The sequence below is a fragment of the Lissotriton helveticus genome, chromosome 2_2 (genome assembly GCF_964261635.1).
Source record: "Lissotriton helveticus chromosome 2_2, aLisHel1.1, whole genome shotgun sequence".
Taxonomy (NCBI): domain Eukaryota; kingdom Metazoa; phylum Chordata; class Amphibia; order Caudata; family Salamandridae; genus Lissotriton; species Lissotriton helveticus.
In genome coordinates this window covers 289,901,249-289,926,761 of record NC_136060.1, presented here as the reverse complement: position 1 = coordinate 289,926,761, position 25,513 = coordinate 289,901,249, and the positions used below count along the sequence as shown (strand labels likewise).

The following is a 25,513-nucleotide window of genomic DNA, read 5'->3' as shown; positions in this document are numbered from 1 at the left end:
ACCACAAGTGTGGAAGGGTATGCTCAGATGTGAGTCCCTTGCTCACTGCACCATCAGGATTCAAGCAAGCCGGGCCGAAGACGGCTGTAATGCCAGAAACCGGTCCCCGGAAGCTTGTTTCCTTTCCAGTAAAGAATTGACTTGGTAGTTTGGTCTGCCCTGTTCCCATGATGCACTGGGCCAGGGTCAGACTAATTTGCATGTAGCCAGGTTCTGAACTGGGATGGTGCAGTGAGCTAAAAAACGGTGATGGATCAAGCCCTGATCTTTTGACTGGGTAGGAGTGTTCTGCTTAATTCAGATACTCTGACCATCACCGCCCCCCTTTTTGAATCGAGGGAAAGAGGAAGCAGAGACCAAACAATCATCAATATAGGGAAACACGGAGAAACCCTGATGTTGCAAAACCCCCACAGCAGGAGCCAATACCTTGGTTAAAGTCCTGGGAGCAGTGGAGAGGCCGAACGGCAGAACCCGAAACTGGTAATGCATCCCCTGGACCACAAACCTCAGGAACCGCTGACTGGCAGGATGGACCAGAATGTGAAAATAGGCGTCCTCCAAGTCCAGGGAAGCCAAAAAATCTCCCTCCTGGATGAGGGGAATGACGGACTGCAACGTGACCATGCGAAAATGATCCAACCTCACCAACTTGTTCAGGGAACGGAGATTCAAAATGGGGCGGAAGGAACCATCGGGCTTTGGAACCAGAAACAGACGGGAATAGAACCCCAGGCCCACTTCCTCCACTGGAACCGGCACCCCCGCCCCTTTCTGGAACAACATGGCGACGCCGGACAACATGGCAGACCGCCGCACGGGGTCTCTTGACAATGGGGTAACCAGAACACAATCCAGAGGGGGAGGGCCTTGGAAGGGAATCCGGTAACCCCACCTGATGATATCCAAGACCCATTGATCGGAGATCAGAGCTGACCAACGGTCCAGAAACAAATGGAGACGAGCCCCCACAGCGGCATAGTCACTTTTGTCCAGCACCAGAGGGAGGCTGTGGCAGCTGCTGCTGCTGTTGCTGCTGAGGCCGGGATTTATAATGGAACGCGGCCCCCCGACCACGGGCCCGACCACGAAAGGGCTGAGAGGACAAAACCCCCTGAAACCCCTGCTTCTGGAAAAAATACCTTTTCTTAGGAGCAGGCTGAAAAGGCTTCAACAACTTCTTCTCCTCCGCAAAGCGCTGCACCATCGAATTCAAGGCATCCCCAAAGAGACGAGGACCCTCAAAAGGCAGTTTATGGACCAAAGACTTCAAAGAACTCCACTCCTGAGGCGGAAAGCCGGGAGTTAGCACGCACTTTTTAAAATTGTATTACTTGCTTTTAGAACTGCTAATTCCCACCTGATTTGAATTATACTTGCAGCAGACCGCTCAGCCGATCCAGGGCTGACACGGCATACTGTTGCCAGGGCAACGCCGCCTCCCAGCAGCGGACACGCCCACTTGCGTGACCACGCCCACTAGCACTACTTGAGCGCGCGCTGACTACGAACGCGCGTTCAAAGAACTCCACTCCTGAGGCGGAAAGCCGGGAGTTAGCACGCACTTTTTAAAATTGTATTACTTGCTTTTAGAACTGCTAATTCCCACCTGATTTGAAATATACTTGCAGCAGACCGCTCAGCCGATCCAGGGCTGACACGGCATACTGTTGCCAGGGCAACGCCGCCTCCCAGCAGCGGACACGCCCACTTGCATAACCACGCCCATTAGCACTACTTGAGCGCGCGCTGACTACGAACGCGCGTTCAAAGAACTCCACTCCTGAGGCGGAAAGCCGGGAGTTAGCACGCACTTTTTAAAATTGTATTACTTGCTTTTAGAACTGCTAATTCCCACCTGATTTGAATTATACTTGCAGCAGACCGCGACCACACCCACTTCCTATGCCATCCTCGTAACCATAAACATGTGCTGCAATCGGAAGCGCAGCGGACGAGCGCAGCGGGCGCGACGAATGCGCGCCGAAGGCGCGCATAAGGCAAGCTCGTCTGCGCTCGTCCGCGCCGAGGACGGGCCAACGGCCACCCCCCCTGTAACTCCAGCACCACGGCCTTCTACTTACACGGTGAGATTAACCTATTCCACCGACGAACTACTAAAACTGAGGCATCTAGCGGTCCAACCACATACACCCCCGCACTTAAGCTACTCTAATCACATCCTAGGCCCACTCTTATGTCCTACTTGCAACAAATGCACCGAGAAACCTTCAACAAATAACCTACCATTAATTCAAGCAGCGTTAATAAATGCCAGATCCCTCCCCAAGCACAAAATAGAAATCGCTGATCTGATCGACGCGCACAATCTGGACCTACTGTTCGTCACCGAGACATGGGGCGATGACGCCTCAGGACCCGACTTTGCAGAAGCCACTCCAATCAACTACAATGTTTGTAGATTAGACAGACCAATAAAAAGAGGTGGCGGCATCGCCATAATTTACAAAAGCCGCTTCAAACTCACGACTAAACCATATACATGCCCAGAATATGAGTCTCTCATCTTTACTCTAGGCCTATCAGCAAAATCATCCTTCAAGGGAATGCTGATTTATCGCCCTCCAGGGTCAAGAGCCAAGTTTTTAGCAAACATAGGTAGTATAATTGAAGCAGTTGCCGACGCCCCTCATTTTACGCTACTAGGTGACTTCAATTTTCACCTTGAGACTTCAAATAACCACGATACCACGCAGCTTCTTGCAGACCTTTCAGCTGCAGGCCTAATGCAACTTATCAACTCCCCTACTCATCAGGCAGGTCACACATTGGACGGTATATTTACTAACAGTCCTCTTCTAAATATCACCCAAATAATTCCACTAATCTGGACAGACCACTCAGCTATTTGTTTCACAGTGCAAACAAACTCCACTAAACCGAGCTTCACTGCACCAGCTCGTTCAACATACAGAGACTGGAAAAACATTAACATAACCCAATTAGCAGAGATGATGCAGGATAATCATACCCCCAATGAGCATGACCCCACTAAAGCATCCTCAAACTACCTGACAAGCCTAGATACGGCCTGCGACAAGCTAGCCCCACTTAAATCATCAAATCGGAACAGAAAAATACCTTCAGCCCCATGGTTCACTGAGGCCCTACGCATGCAGAAACAATACTGCAGGAACCTCGAAAGACAATGGCGTCGCAACTACAGCCCTACAGACAAATCCAACTATAAAAATGCCCTCTCCATCTATAAAAGAGCGATAACCACTGAGAAAAGCCATTATTTTATCACTCAAATCAATCAGGCAAAGAACTCGTCAGGAGAACTATTCAGGGTAGTTAATACTCTATCCAACCCCCCTATGCCGCCCTTAGAAGGCTCTCAATCACTGGCAGATGCCTTGGCCAGCTTCTTTGAGGAAAAAGTCAGCTCCATCTTCCAGACTTTCTCTCACTCGGCCCCCCTACCATCTTCGAGTCCTCTTCTTATGAGCACTCAGCCAACCTTATTATCTTTCAACTCCGTGGACCAGGATCACATTCAACGTCTGGTAGCCAGCACTAAATCCGGCTCCCCTCTTGACCCATGTCCCCCTTCCATTCTCAACCGCACTCCGGAAGCAATTTCCCCTCCGTTGTCCACCATATGCAATGCTATGTTCGCAACAGGTATATATCCCTCAGTCTGGAAAGAGGCGATCATAAAGCCATTGCTGAAAAAACCAACGCTAGACCCTCTTATCCCAGCAAGCTATAGACCCATCGCCTGTCTCCCATTTCCAGCAAAGATTTTTGAAAAGTCCATGAACATGCAACTATCAAAATTCATCAACAACAACAATTTGCTCGATGACACACAGTTCGGTTTTAGGCAGGGACACGGGACAGAGACAGCACTATTGAAAGCCGCAGACGAAATCAGAACAACCATGGACAAGGGAGGATCGGCCGTCTTGATACTCCTAGATCTCTCCGCTGCATTTGACACGGTCGATCATATCACCCTGATCGACCGTGTCGCAGCTCTGGGAATAGGAGGAACAGCTAAAGATCTGATTGCTTCGTTCCTCGCCAATCGTCCACAGACTGTCAAAATGGGTAACTTCACCTCCCAGACCTTTTCACTTCCCTGCGGCGTTCCACAGGGCTCCTCGCTAAGTCCGACGCTTTTTAATATCTATGTATCGGACTTAGCGAGGGTGATAAAATCCTATGGTATTGCCCTTACCACGAACGCCGACGACACGCAACTAGTACTATCGGTGTACAATAATGGAGCTAGCGTGGCAGCCAACTTCCAGGAGGGAATGAAGGCAATAGGCTCCTGGATGTCATCAAACTGCCTCAAACTTAACTCCGATAAAACGGAGGTGATGACATTCGGGAGCTTGAGACCAACATGGTCCCCACAATGGTGGCCACCGGAGTTGGGATCTCCCCCCCAACCGGTGGTTAAGGTCCGCAACCTGGGGGTCACCTTTGATAATAAACTGACTTTCCACCATCACGCCAATGCCGTTGTATCATCTGCCTTCTACACCCTCAAAAAAATCAAGAAACTCCTCCCTTACCTACCACAGTCAGCCGGCAAAACACTCATCAGTACTTTAGTGTTTTCAAGAACGGATTATTGTAACTCTCTGTTTCTTAATGCTCAGGAAGGAGTCCTCAACAAACTCCAGACTGTGCAAAACGCGGCGGCCAGAACCTTACTTTCTATTTCCAAATTCACATCTGTCTCCCATCACATCAAAGAGCTCCATTGGCTCCCAATCAGGAGCCGAATAAAATTTAAGGCTCTTTGCATAGCCTACAAGACCCTTAACAACTCAGGGCCTAAGTTCCTAAAAGAAGCTCTTCGTCCATTGGAGCAACGCAGAACCCTTCGATCCTCTACAGCTTTCATGCTGTATGTCCCTCGGACAAAAAAGGCCACTTGGGGAGACAGGTGTTTCACTACAGCCACTGCTAAATTGTGGAACACCCTCCCACTCCATATCAAAACCGCCCCCACGCTCCTTAAATTCCGAAAAAGCCTCAAGACATGGCTTTTTTCTTCTGCCTAACCATTCCGTCAAAGTGTAGGGAGTTCTGTGATCACCAGCGCCGAGACACCTGTATGGGTATTTGCGCGCTTTAAAAATAGCAAACAATAAATAAAAAATAAATAAATGAGCAGCATCAAGACGCCATGGCTTTGTCCACAGAGACCTCCTCCCAGCCACCGCCGCTCCAGCAGCCGAGGAGAAAGCCCACAAGGAATCAAAAGTGACATCTGACAGGAATTGCGCCAAAACCTCCATTTGAGCCAACACAGGAGTAGGGCCCCCATGATCCTGAAGACAGTCAAACAGCCTCTCGAAATCCTTGAGCAGGACCTGTGACGCATAAGCCACATAAGTGCTAGCACGCACCCCAAAGTGAGAAGCGGCGTAAGAACGCTTGAGTGCAGATTCCACCTTACGCTCCACCGGGTCAGACAGGGAAGCCTCCTCCGAAGATAAAGAGGAAGAGGAGGAAGCCATAGAAGACAAAAGAGAATTAACCTTCGGAATCGCAGGAAACTGGGAATCAAAGTCCGCCAGGCGATATCGCTTCCCCAGGAATCGCGGAATACCCTGCTTATCCACCTCCAGCCACTCTTTTGTGAGGATATCCTTCAGGACATCATGGAAGGGGAGGTCATCCACCACAGAGGAACTATACTGTGCGTAAAACCCATCTTCAGACAGGGTTTTAGGGTCAAACCCAAGCATCTCTCGAATATGCACCAGCAAGTCCGAAAAAACCTTGCCCTGGATGTACTTTCCCTTAGGGGAATTGTCCAGTTCATCCTCATCATCCTTAGCCCGCTTAGCCGCAGGCTCAAGCAGCGCAGACTGGACCGCAGAATCAATCAAGTCACGCAAATCAGCTTTAGAAATCTGCAAGACGTCGTCCTCCTGTAGATCCTGAACATTATGCTGCTTGGAAACAGCCTTAGCCGGCACAGGAGAAGAAGCCCCCTCACTCATGGTGACAAAATCCCAGAAGCAACCAAACAGGAAATCACCACAACAAACGGAAGTGCCCAGCAACCTCCAATAAATACTGCCCCCAATCAACCAATCACGCAAAGGTGAGTTTGAAGAATGAAAATAAAAGAGGGCAGCCCTGATGTCTCCACCCACAGCCACAGGTCAAAAGAGAATGGCCGCGGGGGCCGGACGCTGCGATAGTGCAGCAGCGCCGGAACGACCCGAGGCCAGGACACCACCAAAACTCCCCGCCCCAGCCCTGCACATGACCGGGGAGCGTACCTGACCCCAGAACAGGAGCCCGGCCGACCGGAAACCGGAGCGGCCGAGCCGAGCATTTACAAGAAACACAACATAATCAGGAAACACACAAGAAAAACTCACGGAACCGCCACCAAAGGAAACAGGATCCAGGGACCGGAACCGGGAGCACCAGCGTTCCGACAGCCGTCGGAGCAGAAAAAAAACAGGCATGGCGGTAGGTGGGCGGGGCTTATGTACTAAGGAAATACTGGCGTTGTGATTGGCTGGGTGGAGGCAGGACTGCCTCACGTTGTTAGGACTGGGACGGGGAGGACCCATGAGGGGGTAATGGCGAGCCTTCGTTCGAAAAGCTGCTTATTATGCGCCAGATATCTTCATGTTTTCCTCTGCCATCCCCATGAATTTTACGCACTGGCTTTACCAGCTGTATATCTCCTCCTCCAAGGCATGCCTTCACTGCTTGTCAGCAGGATCTTATCCTCCTTTTGTTAAAGATAGATTTCAGAAGCAGTTGTCGTTCAGGATCCAATTCTCGACAGGTGCATAGTAGATGAATGATTCTCTCTTCTGCTTTCCCGCATAGACAGCACTTAGTTGATTCCGATAATCGCTTCCATGGTGGAAGGTGCGTCAAGACTGGAAGGATACCCATTCGGGACCGTAAATATTTTTCCTTTGTTTTCCTATTGAAACCGACCCCTAGATAGTTTTGCGGGAGGGATCTCGTATAACTCTGCAGCACGCACCATCCATGGGCCCTTTCCCTGAGCGTTTCTTTGTCCTCTACGACTGACAGCCTTTTCACTGTCTTATTTACCAGTAACTTGAAGCTGTTATGCGTTCCCAAAAGGCAAGGTGCATGCCAGGACTGCACTCACCCAAGTGTGGCGAGGGGACTGTTAAAGCCTCCTGGCAAAAAGTCTGCACGGCACCACTGTGAGAGATTTGCAGTAAAATTGTTGTAGGAAAAAGTAGGCTAAAAAAATTGAGTTAAAAATGTATTTTGAAAAAATAGAATAAAAAAGTTGTGGCTAAAAGAAAATCGAAAAATTAGGTGCCTTACATGGCAATGGTAAGTGTGCTTGGAGCATTGGCAAGGAGGCATCCTGCTGTTAAAGTAGGCAGGGGATATACTGTGAGGAGAGGAAGGGGAGAGGGACTTTGAAGAGGTTTTCAGTATTTAGATATCGGAAGTACTAAGCTAAAGTTAGGGGCTTTTGGGGCTCAGGGAGCATTAGTGTTGAGTGGTAATATGGTTGTTTTTAAGTTTCAGGGAAGGATAGCCACATGAGGTGGTTATGGGATTTTAGGATTCAATATTACAGAAAGTCTTTTGTAGCAGGTCAAACATGAGAAAATAAAAACTGACCTAAACGTTTATCATATTTTGGTTTAGGATGTATAGCGTTTCAACATACATCCGCCACCAGAACCATGCATTGCCTTAACAGCCCCAAAATTCTAATTTATGACAGTATTCAAGTTAATCACCAGGCAAAGGATACCTGTAAGAAATTGTGTTATTGGTTGAGGGGGATGGAAGCCCCTCTCAGGCAAAAATCATAATCGTTGTCAGGGTGAATCACAAAAGTCACTAGATTATCTGGTCCTGGCCCCTCTGGAAGCTTGGCAGAAAAGCAGGAATTAGAAGCAAAGTGTAAAGTATTTATACCACACACAAACAGTAATAAAGTGAAAACATAACTCGAGAAAAATCCCCAATCGAATTTTGAAAAATAGAGTCAATTTTAATAAATAACATGATATCAAAACAACCAAAATCAAATCAGTAGAACCAGAGATATTGAATTTCAAAGGTTTAGGTCATCTGGTCATGCTAGACCAGGAGAAAGTCACAAGTTTAGGCCAACTGAAATGAAGTGTGGGACAAGGGTAGTCCTGCTGAAAAAGTTAGCTTCTCAAAGTCCAGTGCGATGAGTTCTGTTCATAATGGAGGAGACCGCAAGAAGCTGGCGCAGCATCGTGGATGATCATCGCTATCACATGAAGAGCAGGCCGGGTGACAGACTTGTCGCTGTAGTGCGAAGAGCCAGTTAGGCAACAAGTATGGGCGTCGCTGGATCTTCATGCTGGTGGTCACATCGAGCTGTTATTACTGTAGTGCAAAGGACAGATCTCATGTTGCCGGTTGTCCCTAGCGGCTGCTGTAGCACAAAGAGTCGGGATCCTTGGAGCTTCGCAATGGCGGGCAGTCATCACAGGCATCAGAGTCTCAGCGTGAAAGGGCCCGTTTGCAATCACAAGTAGACTAAAACGTCTGCATCACACCACGTTTCTCAGGATCAACTCAATTCATGCCAGCCAAGGGATCATGACCTGTGGATGCACCTCCTGAGGATCAGCAACTCACTCCAGCAGAGGCCTGCAGGGCTCAGGCGAGTCCAGTCGCAGGTACAGTGCCGCAGATTAGCTGGGCAGTTGCACGGAGGCCTCTGGAGCTTGATGTGTTCCTATAGCTTAGACAGGTCAGCCAACTGACCCTTGTCCACAGGTCCAGGAGCGTACTGAAGAGAGGATCTGGAAGTCCAATAATTATACCTTTTGCCAGCCCTTGTGTGGGGGGGCCACCCTGTCTCACCCCTACAACTATATTTGGAAAGTTCTCCCATTCTTTTGTCAAGGCTCCAAGAAGACTGGGGTGACAAAAGTCTGGGGTAAGGGTCCTTTGTGTGCACTGGAGGCAAGCCCTTTGAAGTGTAAGTGGGGCAGGACGCAGCTCTACCACCAGCCATCCCAGCAGGATGGCCCTTCCCGGCCACACCTTGTTCCCTTTGTGGCACTGTCTAGGAGGAATACACAAACCCCTAACATCAGAGCTATTCACAGTCATGTGAGCAAGGACACTGTCAGAAGGGACAAATGGTCAGGACAAGGAAATGCCAACTTAATAAAAGTGGTATTTCAGAAATGTAACTTAAAATCCAACTTCACCATTAAAGAGGGTTTCAAATTAGAATTCATTTCAGTATTAAACATCGCATATCTACCAGCTCCCAATCTAAAGTCATCACTTATTTAATATAATAAGGTAACCCAGTATTAGGCATTGAGAGTGATAGGCCTAGCAACAGTGAAAAACGACTTTATGAGTTTTTCCACTACGACTTAAAACTTAAAACACAGATGTCTTACTTATTAAGTACAATGCACCCTGCTCTATGAGCAAACATTGGGTGACTTATAAGTATTATAAAAAAGGAAGTTTTACGCCTGGCAAAAAGTAAATTTTGCCAGGTTGACATGGCTGTTTTAAGACTGCACGCATAGGCTGCAGTGATAGGCCTGAGATGTTTTAAATGGCTACTTCAGTGGGTGGCACAATGAGTGCTGCTGCCCACTATTAGCCTTTAATTTACAGGCCATAGGTATATGTAGTACCATACACGAGGGACTTAAAGTAAATTAAATGTGCCAATTGGGTATAGGCCAATTTTATCAAGTTTTAAGGACCGAGCACAAACCCTTTATCACTGGTTAGCAGTGGTGAAGTTCACAGAGTGCTAAAGCCAACAAAAACGAATTCAGCAAATCAGGATTGGTGAAGACAAAATATTTGGAGGTGACCTTCTGAAAATATTTAGAAAATACTCTGGGAAACCCACATAAAGCATAAAGGGCCAGATGTAGGTAGGATGTATTTACCGAATCTTAATTACCGAATTTTACCGATTCGGTAATTAAGAATCGGTAAATATGAAGGGGGGACATGTAGGACAATCCAGATGTTTTTTTACCGAATCGGTAAAAATCTGTATTTACCGATTCGGTAAATACCGACCGGTAATGCCCATTCATTCCTATGGGCTTTGAAGCCCATAGGAATGAATGGGCATTACCGATTCGGTATTTACCGAATCGGTAAATACCGAATTTCACAAGGGTGCAGGGGGTGTCACTTTGACACCCTCTGGCACCCCCAAAAGAGGCTCGGGTGCCATGTGGCAGGCATACCTGCCCTAAGGGCAGGTCTGCCTGTCATATGGCATAGGTGTGCATGCACACATGTGCATGCATACATGTGCATGCACACCGGAATCGGTATTTTACCATCAAATTTATTTGATGGTAAAATACCGATTCTGTAAGGCTTGTGAGACTCTGAAGAGTCCCACCTACATCTCAAATTTACAGAATCGGTAAAAATACCGATCGGTAAATTTACCGATCGGTATATTTACCGATTCAGTAACACATGCCCCTACATGTCATTTCTGCAATACCGGTCGGTAACGGCCGAAAATACCGATTTTCGGCCGTTACCGACCGACCTACATCTGGCCCAAAATGTACTACTTTGTTGAATCTAATAATGTTTGAGGGTACATCAAAGTAGATAATAAATGCGAAGAAATGTGATCAACTCTTTACCTGCCGACTAAATTGTAAACCCTATTTATGCACTAAATTAATAACATTTACGTCAACAAGGAAGCGCTTACCGTGAGCCGTTTGATAACTTGATCGCGCTCACTTAATTTCTCCTGCAAGCGACCAATGAGCTGCAGGTCTTCTGGTCTGGCCTCCCGCTTTCGTGGCTTCTCTTCCATTTCCTTAATTCTGTATGGAGTCAAAAGTATATGCATTCATTACAGCTGGAAAGCACAATATTTACATTCAACTACAGCAGTGTAGCATGCAGCCCTTATAGCAACTTCCCTATGTAGAGACAAAGAATATTGAACTGCTGTGTCATACAAATATAACACAAAAAGATGGAGTGGACCTCCACCCCACTACGGATGCACAACAAATTGTTGGTTGTATGTAACAAATACCACAGGTTCTTTATTTCTTATTTATATTTATTTTCCTCTTTTTTCTCTCCAACGTAATCCAACTTTTCATCATGTTCGTTATTATCACATGTCACTAGAGAAACGTTCATGTGTTCACGCAACTCTTGAAGTTACAGAAATGACCATCCGGGCCTTATCCTGCACCACGACTGTGTACATGAAGTTAATCCACGATCATTGGGGCATATTATCAAGGAGGTTTATCTCCGCTTTTTTGGCTTTAAAAGCCAAGAAAGCGGAGATAAAATTATCTCCCTATTACCAAGCTGTCGCTAACACCAGTTAGCGACAGCTAATAGGAGATAGCGACCATCTTGGGCCCCGCTTTGCATGTCAGTGATATTTATCACTAATGACATGCAAAGTGGGCGTGCCAAGATGTTAGCGACTGGAAACAGTCGCTAACATCGCTATGTCCTATTACCAACTTTTGGAGATATTCGCGCTAAGCGCGAATATCTCCAAAAGCTATCACCTGCCCTGAGCAGTTCTTAGCCATGTTAACCAATGGGAGGTGGATAACATGGCTAAGAGCATTTGCTCGATAATGCATGAATATCGCTGACTTTTCAGCGATATTCATGCATTGCGGCCGTTTTTTATCGCATTTGCGATAAACCTTGCTAATAGCAAGGTTTATCTGCGATAAAAATCGCCGATGTGCGGCGATAATTTTTGTCTCTAAACAAGTTAGAGACAAAAATTATCTCTATTGGTTGGTAATATGCCCCATTGTTCTTAAATTACCCAATGCATTTCGGGCCCATTCTCTAGCCCTTCGTCAGGGGTTTTCTATGAATAAAAAACACATCAATTAGATTCCATGTCTTCCCCCAATGTCACTTGTTTACTAATTTGCATGATACTTCACTCTTCAGTCATTTCCCAGATATCAACGTTCTATCCCGCTAACAATTGTGGCCCAACGCTACTATATCCTGGATACCCCGGTAACCATCCTTCTTCTATTCCTTCCACCCGTCAGATCCCCTCTTTAACTCATGACTATAGTATTGCATATTTTGCCTTTTTGTTTAGGCACTCCGATAAATGTTGGCAAACTTTGAATTTCGATCCCCATACAAACAATCTTTTGTATACGTAAAGGTTGCATAACGATAATCTTATGATGCAAATGTCATAATTTCCGTTGCAGTATTTATTTTTGTTGCTGCTACATTTAGGAACGGGGCCAACAGATGTTGCTCTTGTCCATTCACTTTGAAAGAAAATATAGCACAATGGCAAACATACAACAGAGTGACTAAAAAAGCACTGCAAACAATTTACGGAAAGGTGTGGTGCAGCGGACAGAGCGACTTATTCCGCAGTACGGGGTTCACAGTTCGATCCCTGTCGCTGGCGGTAGCTCAGCTCAGAAGCGCTTTACAAATAGGAATTATAATCTACTGGTTATATATCATTGCACTTGTTCAAGTGAATTCATCTTAAATACCAACTGGCTCATGATTAACTCTTCTCAAATATATTTATTTGTCATATAACTGACATGGAGCAACCTGATTTTGAGTTATAAGTAGCTGAAAAATCCACCGCAGTGAAAAAAACGCATGGTCATCAGACACAAGCTGTGGTAAGGGAACTGCACACAGTTTCCTTCGTATTTACCTCAGTAATGAACATTGTAGGTATCATTAAATTGCTTAGGGTCCTCACTGATTAAAGGACCCTCCCTCTTGCAGAGCCCAGAGCAGGTCTGGGTACTCAGTACTGAACCTGCACTGGGAGGTGCAGTCCCTGTGGTCTCTAGGAGCACCTGGAAACAGTGCCAAGAGCTAAAACAAGGATTAGTAAATATATAAGGTTTCGCCTATGTGATTAAGAATAAGCTTTTTTTGTTGTAAGTTGTAGCTTGCTGAGTAGTTGTACAATATACGTTACAGAAAGTCTGTTAATGTTATGACTTGTTTATGTACAAAATGGAAATATAGTGTGCTGTTACTAGTGGTATTATAAAGTGGGGAGATTAGATAAATGGTGTCGGACATGGATAAAAAAACTTTGCCCAGATAAGTAGACTTGCAAGTGGTGCAGCTTCGGGGAGAATAGGTTATGAGTGGATGAAAAAACATACAAGTACAGTGTAAGCACTGTTTTTGCAAATAAAAAAAATACGATTATGAAAACTAGATGAAAAGGTGTTGTTTGGGGCATGGACAGCCAAGATGGCCGAATGGACGTGATCTGCATTGGCTCCATTGTCACCAGAAGAACAAGAATTGGCATAGCCAATAGATCTCGCCTTTGGGACCTTATAAATGTTTAACCATGCAACACTTGATGTTGTTGCAGCAAGGATATTGTGCTAGATGACTAAACACTTATAAGGTCCCAAAGGCGAGACCTATTGGCTATGCCAATGCTTGTTTCTGGACTGCAGGCACATCGATGTGCAAGTGCTCACTTCTCACTAGAGGAGAAGTTACTCCATAACGCCAGGCCAGGTGAGCGTTGTAGGGGAATACTTTAAAGAGAGTAATTTACTCTCTGGATTTCCCTTCTCGAAACTCAGGAGCAGCAACATTGTGGTGGTGTTACCTGGGCTTTAAGTGGAAGCTTTTTCATTATATACAAGCCATAGATGCTGCTTATTTCTCTTATGCAACTACCACTTGACAAAGCCAATAGCCCTGACGTGTTGTAGGTATGATGTTACTTGTTGTATCAAATATCTGGATGCAAAGACAGAAACAGCCAAATACAAGTCGTGTGGCACACTATGCTAAGCACAGATTTTTAGCATGCCTGTTTTTAAGCCATGCCCTTAATTACATTGACCCGCCCCTCTCAGAGACCTCCCCAGTTTTTTATCCCACTTAAAGCCCTGAGTCTTGCTCTGATGACCGTGAATAGTTCTTAAACAGATTATTTTAAATACCTTTTTCCTTTAATTTATTTTCAATGTGAGAGGTCTGTGAGAGCCTATTTCAGGCATTTTGCAGAGAAATGTTGTGTTGATATTTCATGCAATATCCATGAAAAAGCTTCTTTTAGATCAAATCAGGGCCTCACATATGAGGGAGGGTGTCACAAAGATTATTATCAGTAATAATAATGAGCTGCTGCTGTGTTATAATATAGAAAACACATTTAAAATTTGGACCAGTGTGACTGTGCACTGTTAGTGACTTGTCCAAAGTGTACATATAAGTACTGAAATGGTATTCAAAATGTAAAGCTGTTCAGAACAGGGTCCCCTATAATATGTGTGGCCCAGGGCCCCCAAAATCCTTAAGATGTCCCTCGTTCCCCCATAGTTAACTTGTTACCTCAGTCCTTCGGAGCTCGCCCAGCTGCTCCCCGAGGCCCCCGATGCAGCCATTCACTCATGAGGGGATGCGCACAGCGTGTGCATAATGCTCATTTTCTGCGCACAGTGCACCACTACCGGATCCCAATGAGAGGGGGCGGGAGGAACATGTGCAGGTGGGTGACGGAGCCCCGCTGTGAGCGCAGGAAATTGCGTCTCCGAGGCAATTAATGGTCAACTGCATTAAAGACAGAGGGCAAAAGAATGAGAATTGAAAAAGCGAGAAAATGATTTTAGAAACTGCGGATAGAATTACTATGGTCAAACAGGGTAGGAAGGAAGAGAAACCTGGGAGTACAAGGAAGAGGCTTCCGGTCCCGGCGCACGGGCCTGTCGGATGTGAGAGGAAGAGGGGATGGAAAGTGCGAGCTACGGAGGCGAGACAGCGAGAGAAGAATGGAAAGTACAAGAGATAAGAGAGTAGTGTGTGTGAGGGGGAAGGCCGGGGAGACGCATGAGCCTGTCGTAAGTGAGTCAGAGAGGGGATGAAAAGCGCGAGCTACGGAGGTGGGACAGCGAGAGAAGAATGGAAAGTACAAGAGATAAGAGGGTAGTGGGTGTGAGGGGGAAGGACAGGGAGACTGAACAACAAGCGAAACTGAAAGTTAACAAGGAGGGAGGGGGAGAAGGGAGGGGATAGTAAAAGTGACTTGTGCGCTGTAAGGCTTATTGAGCCATAACAGAAATCCAGATGGCAGCTGCGCGCGTGCACGCACGTGTAACCGCAAGCAAGAGGCTAGCAAAAGTGGGTGGTAGCACTTTAAAAACCCACTTACTAAATGTCTCGCAAAGCAGCGAATGCGTTGGCTTAAGTGAGACATAAAAAGCAGGGAAACTGCCGCTAGCAACTTCCAAACCTCCATAATAAGGGAAGGACAGAACACCGGGTGTCACACTTAATATCTCCTGCCATCCTCAAGACCGAACAGCACCGCGATGTGCATGGTTGCGGCCGGGGCCTACGGGAATGTGGAGGACGGGCCCTGGCGAAGAGACAACTAACTGCAGTGATGTGAAATAACGGACCAACACAGACTTATCCCCATTGCTAAAAGGGGGAGGAAATATGACACCACTCGCCTCGAAGCGTGCGCCTGCACTAGAAAGCTCCACGCGACCACAGCAAGTCACCTACCGTAGGAAAGGATGGAGCATCCGAGGACTCCGTAACTCCGGCGGGTGGGGCCAGTGAGTCCAAGCGGGCTTAGTGCGCTGCCCGCCAAGTGGGGCGGGCGCATAGCTTCTCCCAAGAGTCAGGCTCAAACACTGATGACGAAGGCAGAAATCCACAGACGGGACCGCGAGTACGCGATAGGCACGTATAAAACAAACAGAGCTGTAGAAAACTACAAATGATGACCGGGCCGCAGGGGGGTTCACATATTTTGCTGGTGCTAGAGTGGGATTTGCCAGCCATGATGAGGAGAGAAATCCCAAAATGAGCACTGTTGCCTGACCATAAGATGGAGGCCTGCCGAATGTCTCAAGAATCCTGTTTAACCGGTCTATGTCTCCCCACTGCAAGGTAATCACTCAAGAGTCACAGGAGAGACCCAACACTGCCAAACTATAACGCTGAAGCCCGTAAACAGGACCTAATTACCCTGAAAAGAGCTGGAGTATAACAACGAGCACCCCCATCCAAACTTCTCCCAAAACAGATACTGATAAGGGCCTACAAGCAGAGCCCCTCCCTGACATCGGCGGGGAGGGCAGAGTCTTTCCCTATGCCGCCAAAGAAAGAACAAAACAATAGAGTATCCAACTACTTTGGCCCTACAGAAGTTAATAGTAACCCCCAATCAACAAGAGGAGACAACACCATGGGGCTCACAAAAGAAGACTTCCTAGCCTCCTTACGCGACATTAAAAAGGAACTCTGGGAAGAGCTGAAAACAGATCTGTTCACTTCTCTGGACACTCTTAAAACTGATCTCAATGAACAATTGATAGCCTTGAGGCAGGACGTAGATTCGGGTGGGAGCAGGCTGGTAGATCTGGAAACCAAAGTGCAGGAAATTGAGCAGGATTCCAACCAGCTGAAGAACTCGACCCAAACTCTCAAGATGCAATTGCAAGCAGCCATAATCAAAACTGAATACTTGGAAAAAGAGGTCCAGAAAGGATAACATCTGAATCCGAAATCTAGAAGAAGGTGTGGAAGGGCCTGACTTAGAAACATTTATAGTGGGCCTGTTCAGCGAAACCCTGGGCCTCAGTTCAGCTAAAATGAAGATAGATTGAGTGCACAGAGTGGGGAAGCCACCAACAGGAGTCAACCAACGGCCACTGGACATACGAGCCAAGCTAAACTCCTTTAAAATGAAAGATGCCATCCGACAAGCAGCAACGAAAGTCAACAAAGTGGCCTTCCAAGGTGCCTACTCCACACTATTCCAAGACATTGCACCAGCGACGCTGGCGCGCAGGCAACAGTTCCGTCCAGTTACAGATAAGCTGTGCCTGGAAAACATACGTTATGGATGGACATTTCCCATTGGATTGGCCTTTGACTACCACAATAAAAGTCTTCACTGCAAAGAGCTAGTGAAGCCAGGACAATTTTAGGTTTGGAGACACCGGCGAGTGGACAAGAAACAGGTTAGGAAATGTCGAGAACGAGATCGGGGAGAAGCGAAGACAGTTCTACTTGGCTCACCCAGAGACCACCCAAACAGCAGCGGAAACAATGAAAAGTCGACTAATAGGTGCTCAGACATTTTTCAATCCCCAAGACCTGTCAGTGCCGGGAAGCGAGATATGGTGCACAAAGTGTTTGCCAGTCCGACAATCCACGATGCTCAGACACCCATAAGCAACTAAAATACATGACAATTACAGGAAGGCACCACGGACCTCCCATGCCACATGATCAGGTGGACCAGGTTCGGGGGATCATGATGAGAAAGAACCATAGGATCAGAACAGGCGGGGTTCAGCCCCATTTGGGGAAATGTTAGTCCAGGCCTTAGCATGGAATGTAAGAGGGTTGAACGCTCCGGCCAAACTCCATAATGTTTGGAAATATTTATTAGATGGTCAATACAATATAGTCCGCTTACAAGAAGCACAGAGGACCATAGATTAAGACATACAAAACTACCCCATTATATATCAATAATCCAGTCCCACCAAGCACAATTGGGTTGCACTGCTGTTCCAGTCAACACTGAAATTTCAACCTGAAGGGTACCAGACAGATAACAAGGGAAGAGCAGTAATGGTGAAGGGCTGCTTAAGGGGGAAAATGTGCACAATGGCAGCGATCTAAGCCCCAAATTCTAACCAGCTGGCCTTCATAACAAAGGCACTGATACTGTTGGGAGGCTTTGCCGAAGGGGAGATACTCATCATGGGGAATTTCAATCTCACGAGGCACTCGAGGATGGATAGCGCACACCCCATGGAGCCCAAACAAGTAGCTTCCTGAAGGCGGTGAAACACACAATACAGGAACTAGGCTTAGTGGACATCTGGAGAGAGACTCACCCAACGGATAGGGACTACACATTTTCTTCAAACATACATCGCACATACTCAAGACTAGACTATATTTTATGAGCCCGACAGTAGCAAGCGTAGTTCGCACCGCAATCATTCATCCTATCATCATTTCAGACCACACACCGGAGGCCACTTCTCTTGAATGGAGAGACCCCCACCCCAAAATATACACACTGGTTCTCTCCCCAGGCGCTACTGCGGGACAGACTAGAGAGAGACGACCTCCGCAATACCATAAGAGAATTCTTTCGATTGAATGACCCCCAAGAGACGACACCCTCTAACAATTGGGACGCCTTAAAAGCAGTACTGAGGGGTCACTGTATTGCAGCAAAGGCAGAAATATATAGACAGCGGACTACTGATCGCCGATCCCTAGAAACAGAGCTTCACACTCTCAAGCAGGCGCACAAAACAGCTCCCATCCTAAGCCTTCAGCGCAAAGTAACTGCAGCCAAGGCAAAACTAAACACAATCAATGCTAACAGGGCCGAGTTGAAACTTTTACAACTAAATCAAGTATCATACACACAGGGCAACGAGGTGGGTGTGAATTTGGCGTGTCAACTCAGAGTAAAAAGGGAAAAAGAGTACATTGGCCACATACACAGCCCCACAGGCGACCTAGAAAAGTCAGAACACCGAAAGGCGGACATCTTTGGAAAATTTTACACATTTTGTTACACAGCTGAGCCCACAGACCCACAATCCCAATCAGAATACCTCGACAAAATAGATCTGCCAAAATTACCTCCCGAACAAAATGAAAGGCTGAAGGAACCCATAAGTGAGGAGGAGGTAAGGCTAGCCATTGGCTCTCTAAAACGTTTTAAATCCGCAGACCCAGACGGGCTGACGGCACGCTTTTACAAAATATTCAGTGTGCAATTGATACTGCACCTGACTGCACTGTATTACCACATTGCCAAAATAGGGAAGGTCACAACGTCAATGAGCGAAGGACTTACTACAGTTATCCCCAAAGCAGGGAAAGATCCGACTCTATTTACCCCCTACCACCCCATAGCCCCCCTCAACCTGGACGCCAAGTTAAACACAAAGATACTGGCCTCCCGTCTGGAAGACTAATGACTGAGTTAATTCACCCAAACCAATTGGGTTTCATTAAGGGGCGACAGACCCACGACAATGTAAGAAGAGTCCTCCATCTCATAGAGAAAGCAACCACATAAAAAAAGAATTTAAGCGTTTGGCCACGTAAATTGGGCTTTTATATCACAATGATCCAAGCAAATTATGCTTCGCCCAGCTTGAGTGTCTTGGTAAATGGTGAAAGTGCAGAACCTTTTTGACTGGAAAGAGGCACAAGACAGGGATGCCCACTTTCACTCCTTCTCTTTGCTCTGAGCATTGAACCCCTAGCAGCAGCAATAACAGCCAATCAAGTGGTCAATGGGATAACTTTTGGGGCAGAAGAAGACAAAGTATCACTATTTGCAGACAATATCCTGCTTCTTAAGACAGATCCACAAAACTCACTGAACGCCTTGCAAACCGAACTGAGGCTATTTGAGGGGTGTGGCGGGCTTCCGTATAAACTTATCAAAGTCCTTCCTTCTAAACTTAACCCTCTTAGAGGGAGAGATGGAAACTCTCATCCACATAACACCCAACCAATGGGCTATGAAAGGCATAACCTATCTCGGCATTCACTTGACTCCCAAGCTCTCACAATTATTCCAGGCTAATTATCCACCCCTATTGGAAACACTGAATTCTGATTTAAAGAGATGGGTACCACTATACCTGTCCAGGCTAGGCAGAATCCATGCAATCAAAATGGTAGTGCTGCCTAGATTCCTTCACCTGTTCTAAAGCCTGCTCATTGAACTTGAGACCGGTTATTTGAAGATACTCAAGTTTACCCTCAATGCATTTATTTGGCAAAACAGGAGGGCTAGCTTCCCATTCAAACTACTCCAGCGCCCCATATCAGAGGGTGGGCTGGGTCTCCCAGACTTTAATTTATATTACAAGGCGGCACAACTTAGGTCATCATAGAGTGGTCCCAGAGGGAGTCAGACAAGCACTGGCTACATATGGACAGGGCAATAACGGGAAGAGTCATCTGGGACATATTGTGGAAACTAAAAGCTGATCGCCCTCCCAACGCTTACCTTAGCACACCAATAAGAACTGTCCTGAGGGTGTGGGATGAAGTCCTCTAGAAGACAACTTGGACGACCTAACCCTCCCACTTTACTACGATTCATTACAACTCTGCGTACCCCCGGGACTGCACTCGGACCATTTGATGCCTGGGGCGAGGGAGGCTGTCTGATTCTGTCGCATCTCTTCCATAATACAGACATACTCACCTTTGAGCACTGCCGGTGAGATTTCAATCTTACGAAGGAGGAGTTTTTTCACTACCAACAATTACGACACTGGGCACTACAACCAGACACTAGAGAGGCAACTACCAGAGAGCTCACCCCACTAGAGAGCTTCATGAAGAAGTCCAAAGGCATTAAGGGCATTATCTCCTTTCTGTACGATGTGCTACTACGCACACTACCCTCACAACCACCCTGTCATGTTGCCTTTTGGGAATGGACCCTGGACCACAGCATCTCAGAGGGAGACTGGCACATACTCTGGAGGTACATTCAGAAACACAATCACTCAATAAGCCTCCGAGAGGCACACTACAAAATACTATATAACTGATACTTATATCCTATGAAACTGAAAAAATGCTTTCCAAATACATCAGACCTGTGCTGGAGGGGTTGTGGGCTATTTGGCAACTTCTGTCACATATGGTGGAGCTGGCAGTCCATTTGCCTGGTCTGGTCAGAAATTCTAGCTCAAATTAAAGAAATCCCGGGGTATCCAATACCAGACACACTAGACTTTGCTCTACAGGGACTTAGATCAGACTCCCTGAAAAACCAAACAAAGGCAGATAAAGGCATTCTATGGTTATGCTTAGGGGCAGCAAAGATTACAGTCGCGGCTGCCTAGAAGAAACTCGAGGCTCCAATCTGGACTCAGTGGCACGCCCCTCTATGGCAAGCAATCACTATGGCATGGATGAGCGAGATTTTCAGAGACGATTTTAAAAACTTTGAATATGCATGGGTGTCCATAACTAATTATCTCATGAAGGGATTACTTCTAATAATCGGTCCATCAAGAACACGAGCGTTGCACCTCTTCCAATTTTGAATAGTCACTCATGACACTCCTGGTATACCCCGGGAGGCCCAGTGGCCTCAGAGCACCCTCCCCCCCTTCTGTGCAAACGTTCACAATATTACTCAGCTCATGACCCCCGATTGAGTACCTGGTTTTATTTTACACTTAATTTTTTGGTTCATTATTCGTTGGAATAAAGGGGGGTGGGGGGTAAGGGAGGGGGTAGTTCAGAGATATGAAACCATATAGAGAACAACCCCTCGCCACAAAGGGACAGGGCTAAATAAGACTATATGTCAAAAACAATTCCCTTTGGGCATGTACCACACATTCTTTTTTTTAATTTGCTTACCCTCTTTTGTCTTTACTTCTTGCACACCTAAATCTTTCTGCTTTATATCTAGCTGTTTTTTTTACTTTAACATTTCTTATGAGCTTTAATTGTTATTCTATATTGTTACTATGATGAATATTAGAATTTTATGTCAGGATATTGTGGTCGCTTAAACTCATGTAGAGTGGGTTATTTTTTATGTATGTAAAGCTTTTTGCACAAAATTAAAAAAAAGTAAATGAAAGAAAATATTGTTTTTAATTAAAGTTTTCTAATGGTTATTTCATATGACACTGTGAATATTATCTGGGTTTAGACTGTAAATCATTTGGATGACTGCAGGTGTGGATTTGATTGTGTGGTACATGCCCGAACGGAATTGTTTTTTGACATATGGTTCAGGGATAAAACAGAGTTTAATAAGCAAATGGGACAATTGCCACTGAGTTTGAAACTGTATCTGGTAATAGCACACATTGTGATTGTACCCTGTATTTGTTATTGGGAAAAATGTAATAAACTATGACAAAAAAAGAAAAGGTGTTGTTTGGTTACTGTCCATTGTTAAGATAAACAAATGAACATTAACTTTCAATTTTTCAAATGAGCATTTGTGCAATATAAGTGAAAGAAACACAGTGAAAGTGAGATTATTATTTAATTAAGATGGGCACGTTTTTTTAATTACAGATTACTTTTATGAAGTTTTTATTTTTATTTTGCACTGCACATTTTTTTATTACTCAGAAAAAACTTAAACATGAACATAAACTCTGAAAGAATAATGAGCATATAGTAAATATTTGTACTTGCATTGTCATTGACTTCATGATACATATGGTTTCCAATTTTTCTTTATTTAAACAGTACACTACAACATTTTCAATTATTGTGCTATGCACTTTTAAGTTTGTATGTTGTAACAAATACTGTATTTTCTGCAAAGCATTTGTTATAAGTCCCAGTGCCACTACACCTGCTGCACTATTGAAATCATGACCCTAGTGCATGCAAGGTAACTGCACTTGTGACTGCCTGTTTAGTAGTAAAATATAGCTAAATTAGGTGTTTAGTGGTGTGCCTAGTACTTTTGGTCCCGGTATCACTGCACCTGCTGCACCATTGTAATTACGACCCTAGTGCCTGCTAGATAACCGCACTTGTGACTGTCTATTTATTAGTAAAGTTTTGCAATATTCTGTGTTTAGTAGAATCCTCAGAGCATTGGGTCCCAGTGCTCCTACACCTGCTGCACCATTTAAATCAAGCCCCCGTTAACTGCAAGGTGTACTAGGTAGGCGAAACCTAATGACTGATTCCCCACTGGCTACCTTAGGAATAGGGTATGATAGCATCCAGGGAGGACGGCCTGAGTTAGGCCACCGAGTCACCGCTGGCATTTGAAACATAACTCATATGCATACAAAAATAACTTTGAAATGATGATAATGGTGCAGGCCAGAAAGAATTAACTTCAAGTCCGGATCTAGCCCTGCTAGCATTATCCTGGGAGAAGGGTTAGCATTCTTTGCAGTTTTCGGTCTTTTACTCTGTATGGCTATGTCCTGTCACAACAGTGCAGAGCAGTTTTCAGAACTAGAAATGGAAGAGGGACAGACAGACCTGGTGTGTGAGTACACAACGTCGGAGGTATTTTCTGTTTTCCACAACATACGTGTTCTGCATTGTGATTTGATTTTGAATGTATACAACAAGCAAATACCCATAGAGTGGCCTGATGCTAGAGAGTGAAAGAGGTGCACTGCTGAAAGCAAAAATACATGGGTCTTTAACTTCTTGCAGAAATTCAAGAGATTGGGTTCTGGTGAATGGCAGGTGGAAGATATTTCCAGGCAGGAGTAGTCAATACAAAGAAAGCTCGCCCACCTGTGTACAGCTTGGTGAATTTAGATGTATTTACTAAGTGTAATGAGCTGGGACAAAGGGATCTAGCAGGCACATAAGAAGAGGAGAAAAATGTTATATAACGTTTGGACAGGGAGCTTACCGGACAAGCTTACCGAAATCCGAGGGCGAAGACGATTATGGCCCCGCGTGCAGTCCCGGGAACGGTCCCTGGATCCGGAGCGGCGGTGGGACGAATACCAGGCCTCCAGCAGTTTCCAGCGCAGCTCCCTCAAGGCCTTCGGGCCATGGCTCGACAATCCCGGCAGGCCTGGGATTTGTGATCAGTCTCCAGGCAGTAGAGGCAAACATTGTGGGGGTACACCACCAACATATTGCTATGGCAGGCCCCGCAGGACTTAAATCCAGGCATCCCTACGTGCACCAGGAGAGCAAGGGGGGGGGAGACAAAAAGTCTCAAAAGAGTAGTCAAAAAGTGACTCAGGTACGTGCTCAATCCTGATCTGCGCTTGCTGGCGCGGAAAAAGAAAGAAATGATGTCAGTGCGCATGGGTGGTGCCTAAGTAGTCTCCGTGAGGTCATCTCGGCAACTACGACACCAGCGACGGATGCGGAGCCGAAAAACGCCACCTAATCTATCACTAACGTGTCTCTTTCAGATATAAAAGGGAAGGAATACGCCATATCTACAAGATATGACGCATTCCTGCCCTTCTACCCTTGCACTGGAGCACAAACAGCAGCCATGCACCAGCGCAGACACCCTTGCGTCATTTGCAAGGGTGCCTGCACAATAATTAAAGGTATTTTCCTCTTTCTATGCATGCTGCAGAATTCAACAGTTTAGAAAGAGGAAATAACGTGGAGAAATAAAAGTATTTCTCCTCGTTGCACCTCCTTATGCCTCCCCCTGGGGAACCGTAGGATTCTGACGCATTCCCTGGTTTGAAGAATGGTGTAAATCTAGGAATGCGTTAAATTCCATGGATGTTGCGTGGGAACACCCACAGCAACACCCATGGAACGCCCCTTTCACCCAGAGTTATGCGTGAAAGGGAAACATATATTACAAGGCCATGAAAAGTCACACAGAGTGACTTTACATGGCCTTGTAAATATGGAGAAGCCCAGTGTGCGGCTAGTATGTGAATAAATGTGATGCACCGTCGGCGCAGTGAGATTGTAAATAGGCCCCTATGTGTTTTTACAATTGTGTATAAGTGCAGTCTTCCGTAATGTTAGCCATTATAGGTAGTAAAGATATTGGGTGATAACTGGGCAGCACTGTAGGATCAAGTGAGGTTTTTTTAATAGTGGAAAAATAAGAGCTGCTTTCGACAGAACAGGAATCTTGCCAGGAGACATGTAAGCATTGCAGACTCATCTTATAACTGGGACCACAGAGGAAGCACACACTTTCATAACCTTGTCTGGACAAGGATCAAGAGATGAGGCACAGGAAATGAGTGAGCTCAGACATGATAATATGTTGACTGAATGGATCAGATGTGCGATTTTAAGCACAGAAAAAGCTTGGAAAATGAAAGACCTTCTTCTGAAAAACATCTGATAAATCAGAGAAAAGTTTTTGTGTAGTGACCGCCGATGTAGAACTTGCTTCAAGATGAACTAAGGAATTGAAAATCGTAAAGATTTCTTTGACAGGCTTCTTAGTGGTAGAGATGTGTTCGTGATAGTACCTTGTCTGAGCAGTGTGGATTCACTTTTTGTAGCCTTTTAGTTCAAGTTCGTACGATTGTTTATATTCTGCGGTGTCAAAGTCTTTAATCATTTTTACACCTTCTTTTTAGGGAAAGTTGTTCAGTGTTCCAAGGGACCAAAGGAGGCGACAGATATCAAGGGACTAAGGATGAGGTAACCCAATCATTAAATAGAGCAAAAGAGGCATTTAAATATTTATGTAGAATAGGGCACTTCATGTCAAGCTGAGAGACTAGTTTGGAGACATTGCGCGTGAAACATGGATGGTACAGTAGTTTTGTTGTTCGAATGGCACTAGCTTTGGTAAGACTTACTGTATGAACAGTGAAGACAAGTGCTCTCTAATAAAGAGAGATTGCACCATGCTAGAATGAGTATGGATCCATCCAAATATATGGCCCCAGAACTAATTGAAAGAGATTAAAACTGGTGAAATCATTGAGTAATTCTAACAGTCTTATCATTCCTGTCATCATCATAAAGACTAAAGTCACCAAGAACAACAACATTGTGTCCA

The 25,513-nt window shown here is 45.7% G+C and overlaps 1 protein-coding gene across 3 annotated transcripts in view; it reads right to left on the bottom strand.

Moving 5' to 3' along the window:
• The window catches only part of FAM184B (family with sequence similarity 184 member B), a 619,377-nt gene that overhangs the window by 229,508 nt on the left and 364,356 nt on the right, over nucleotides 1-25,513 (bottom strand). For all 3 annotated transcript variants that reach the window (XM_078678422.1, XM_078678421.1, XM_078678423.1), the window contains one exon: nucleotides 10,721-10,838. In XM_078678422.1, the coding sequence (XP_078534548.1) occupies nucleotides 10,721-10,838 (118 nt within the window). The remainder of the gene's footprint in view (nucleotides 1-10,720; nucleotides 10,839-25,513) is intronic.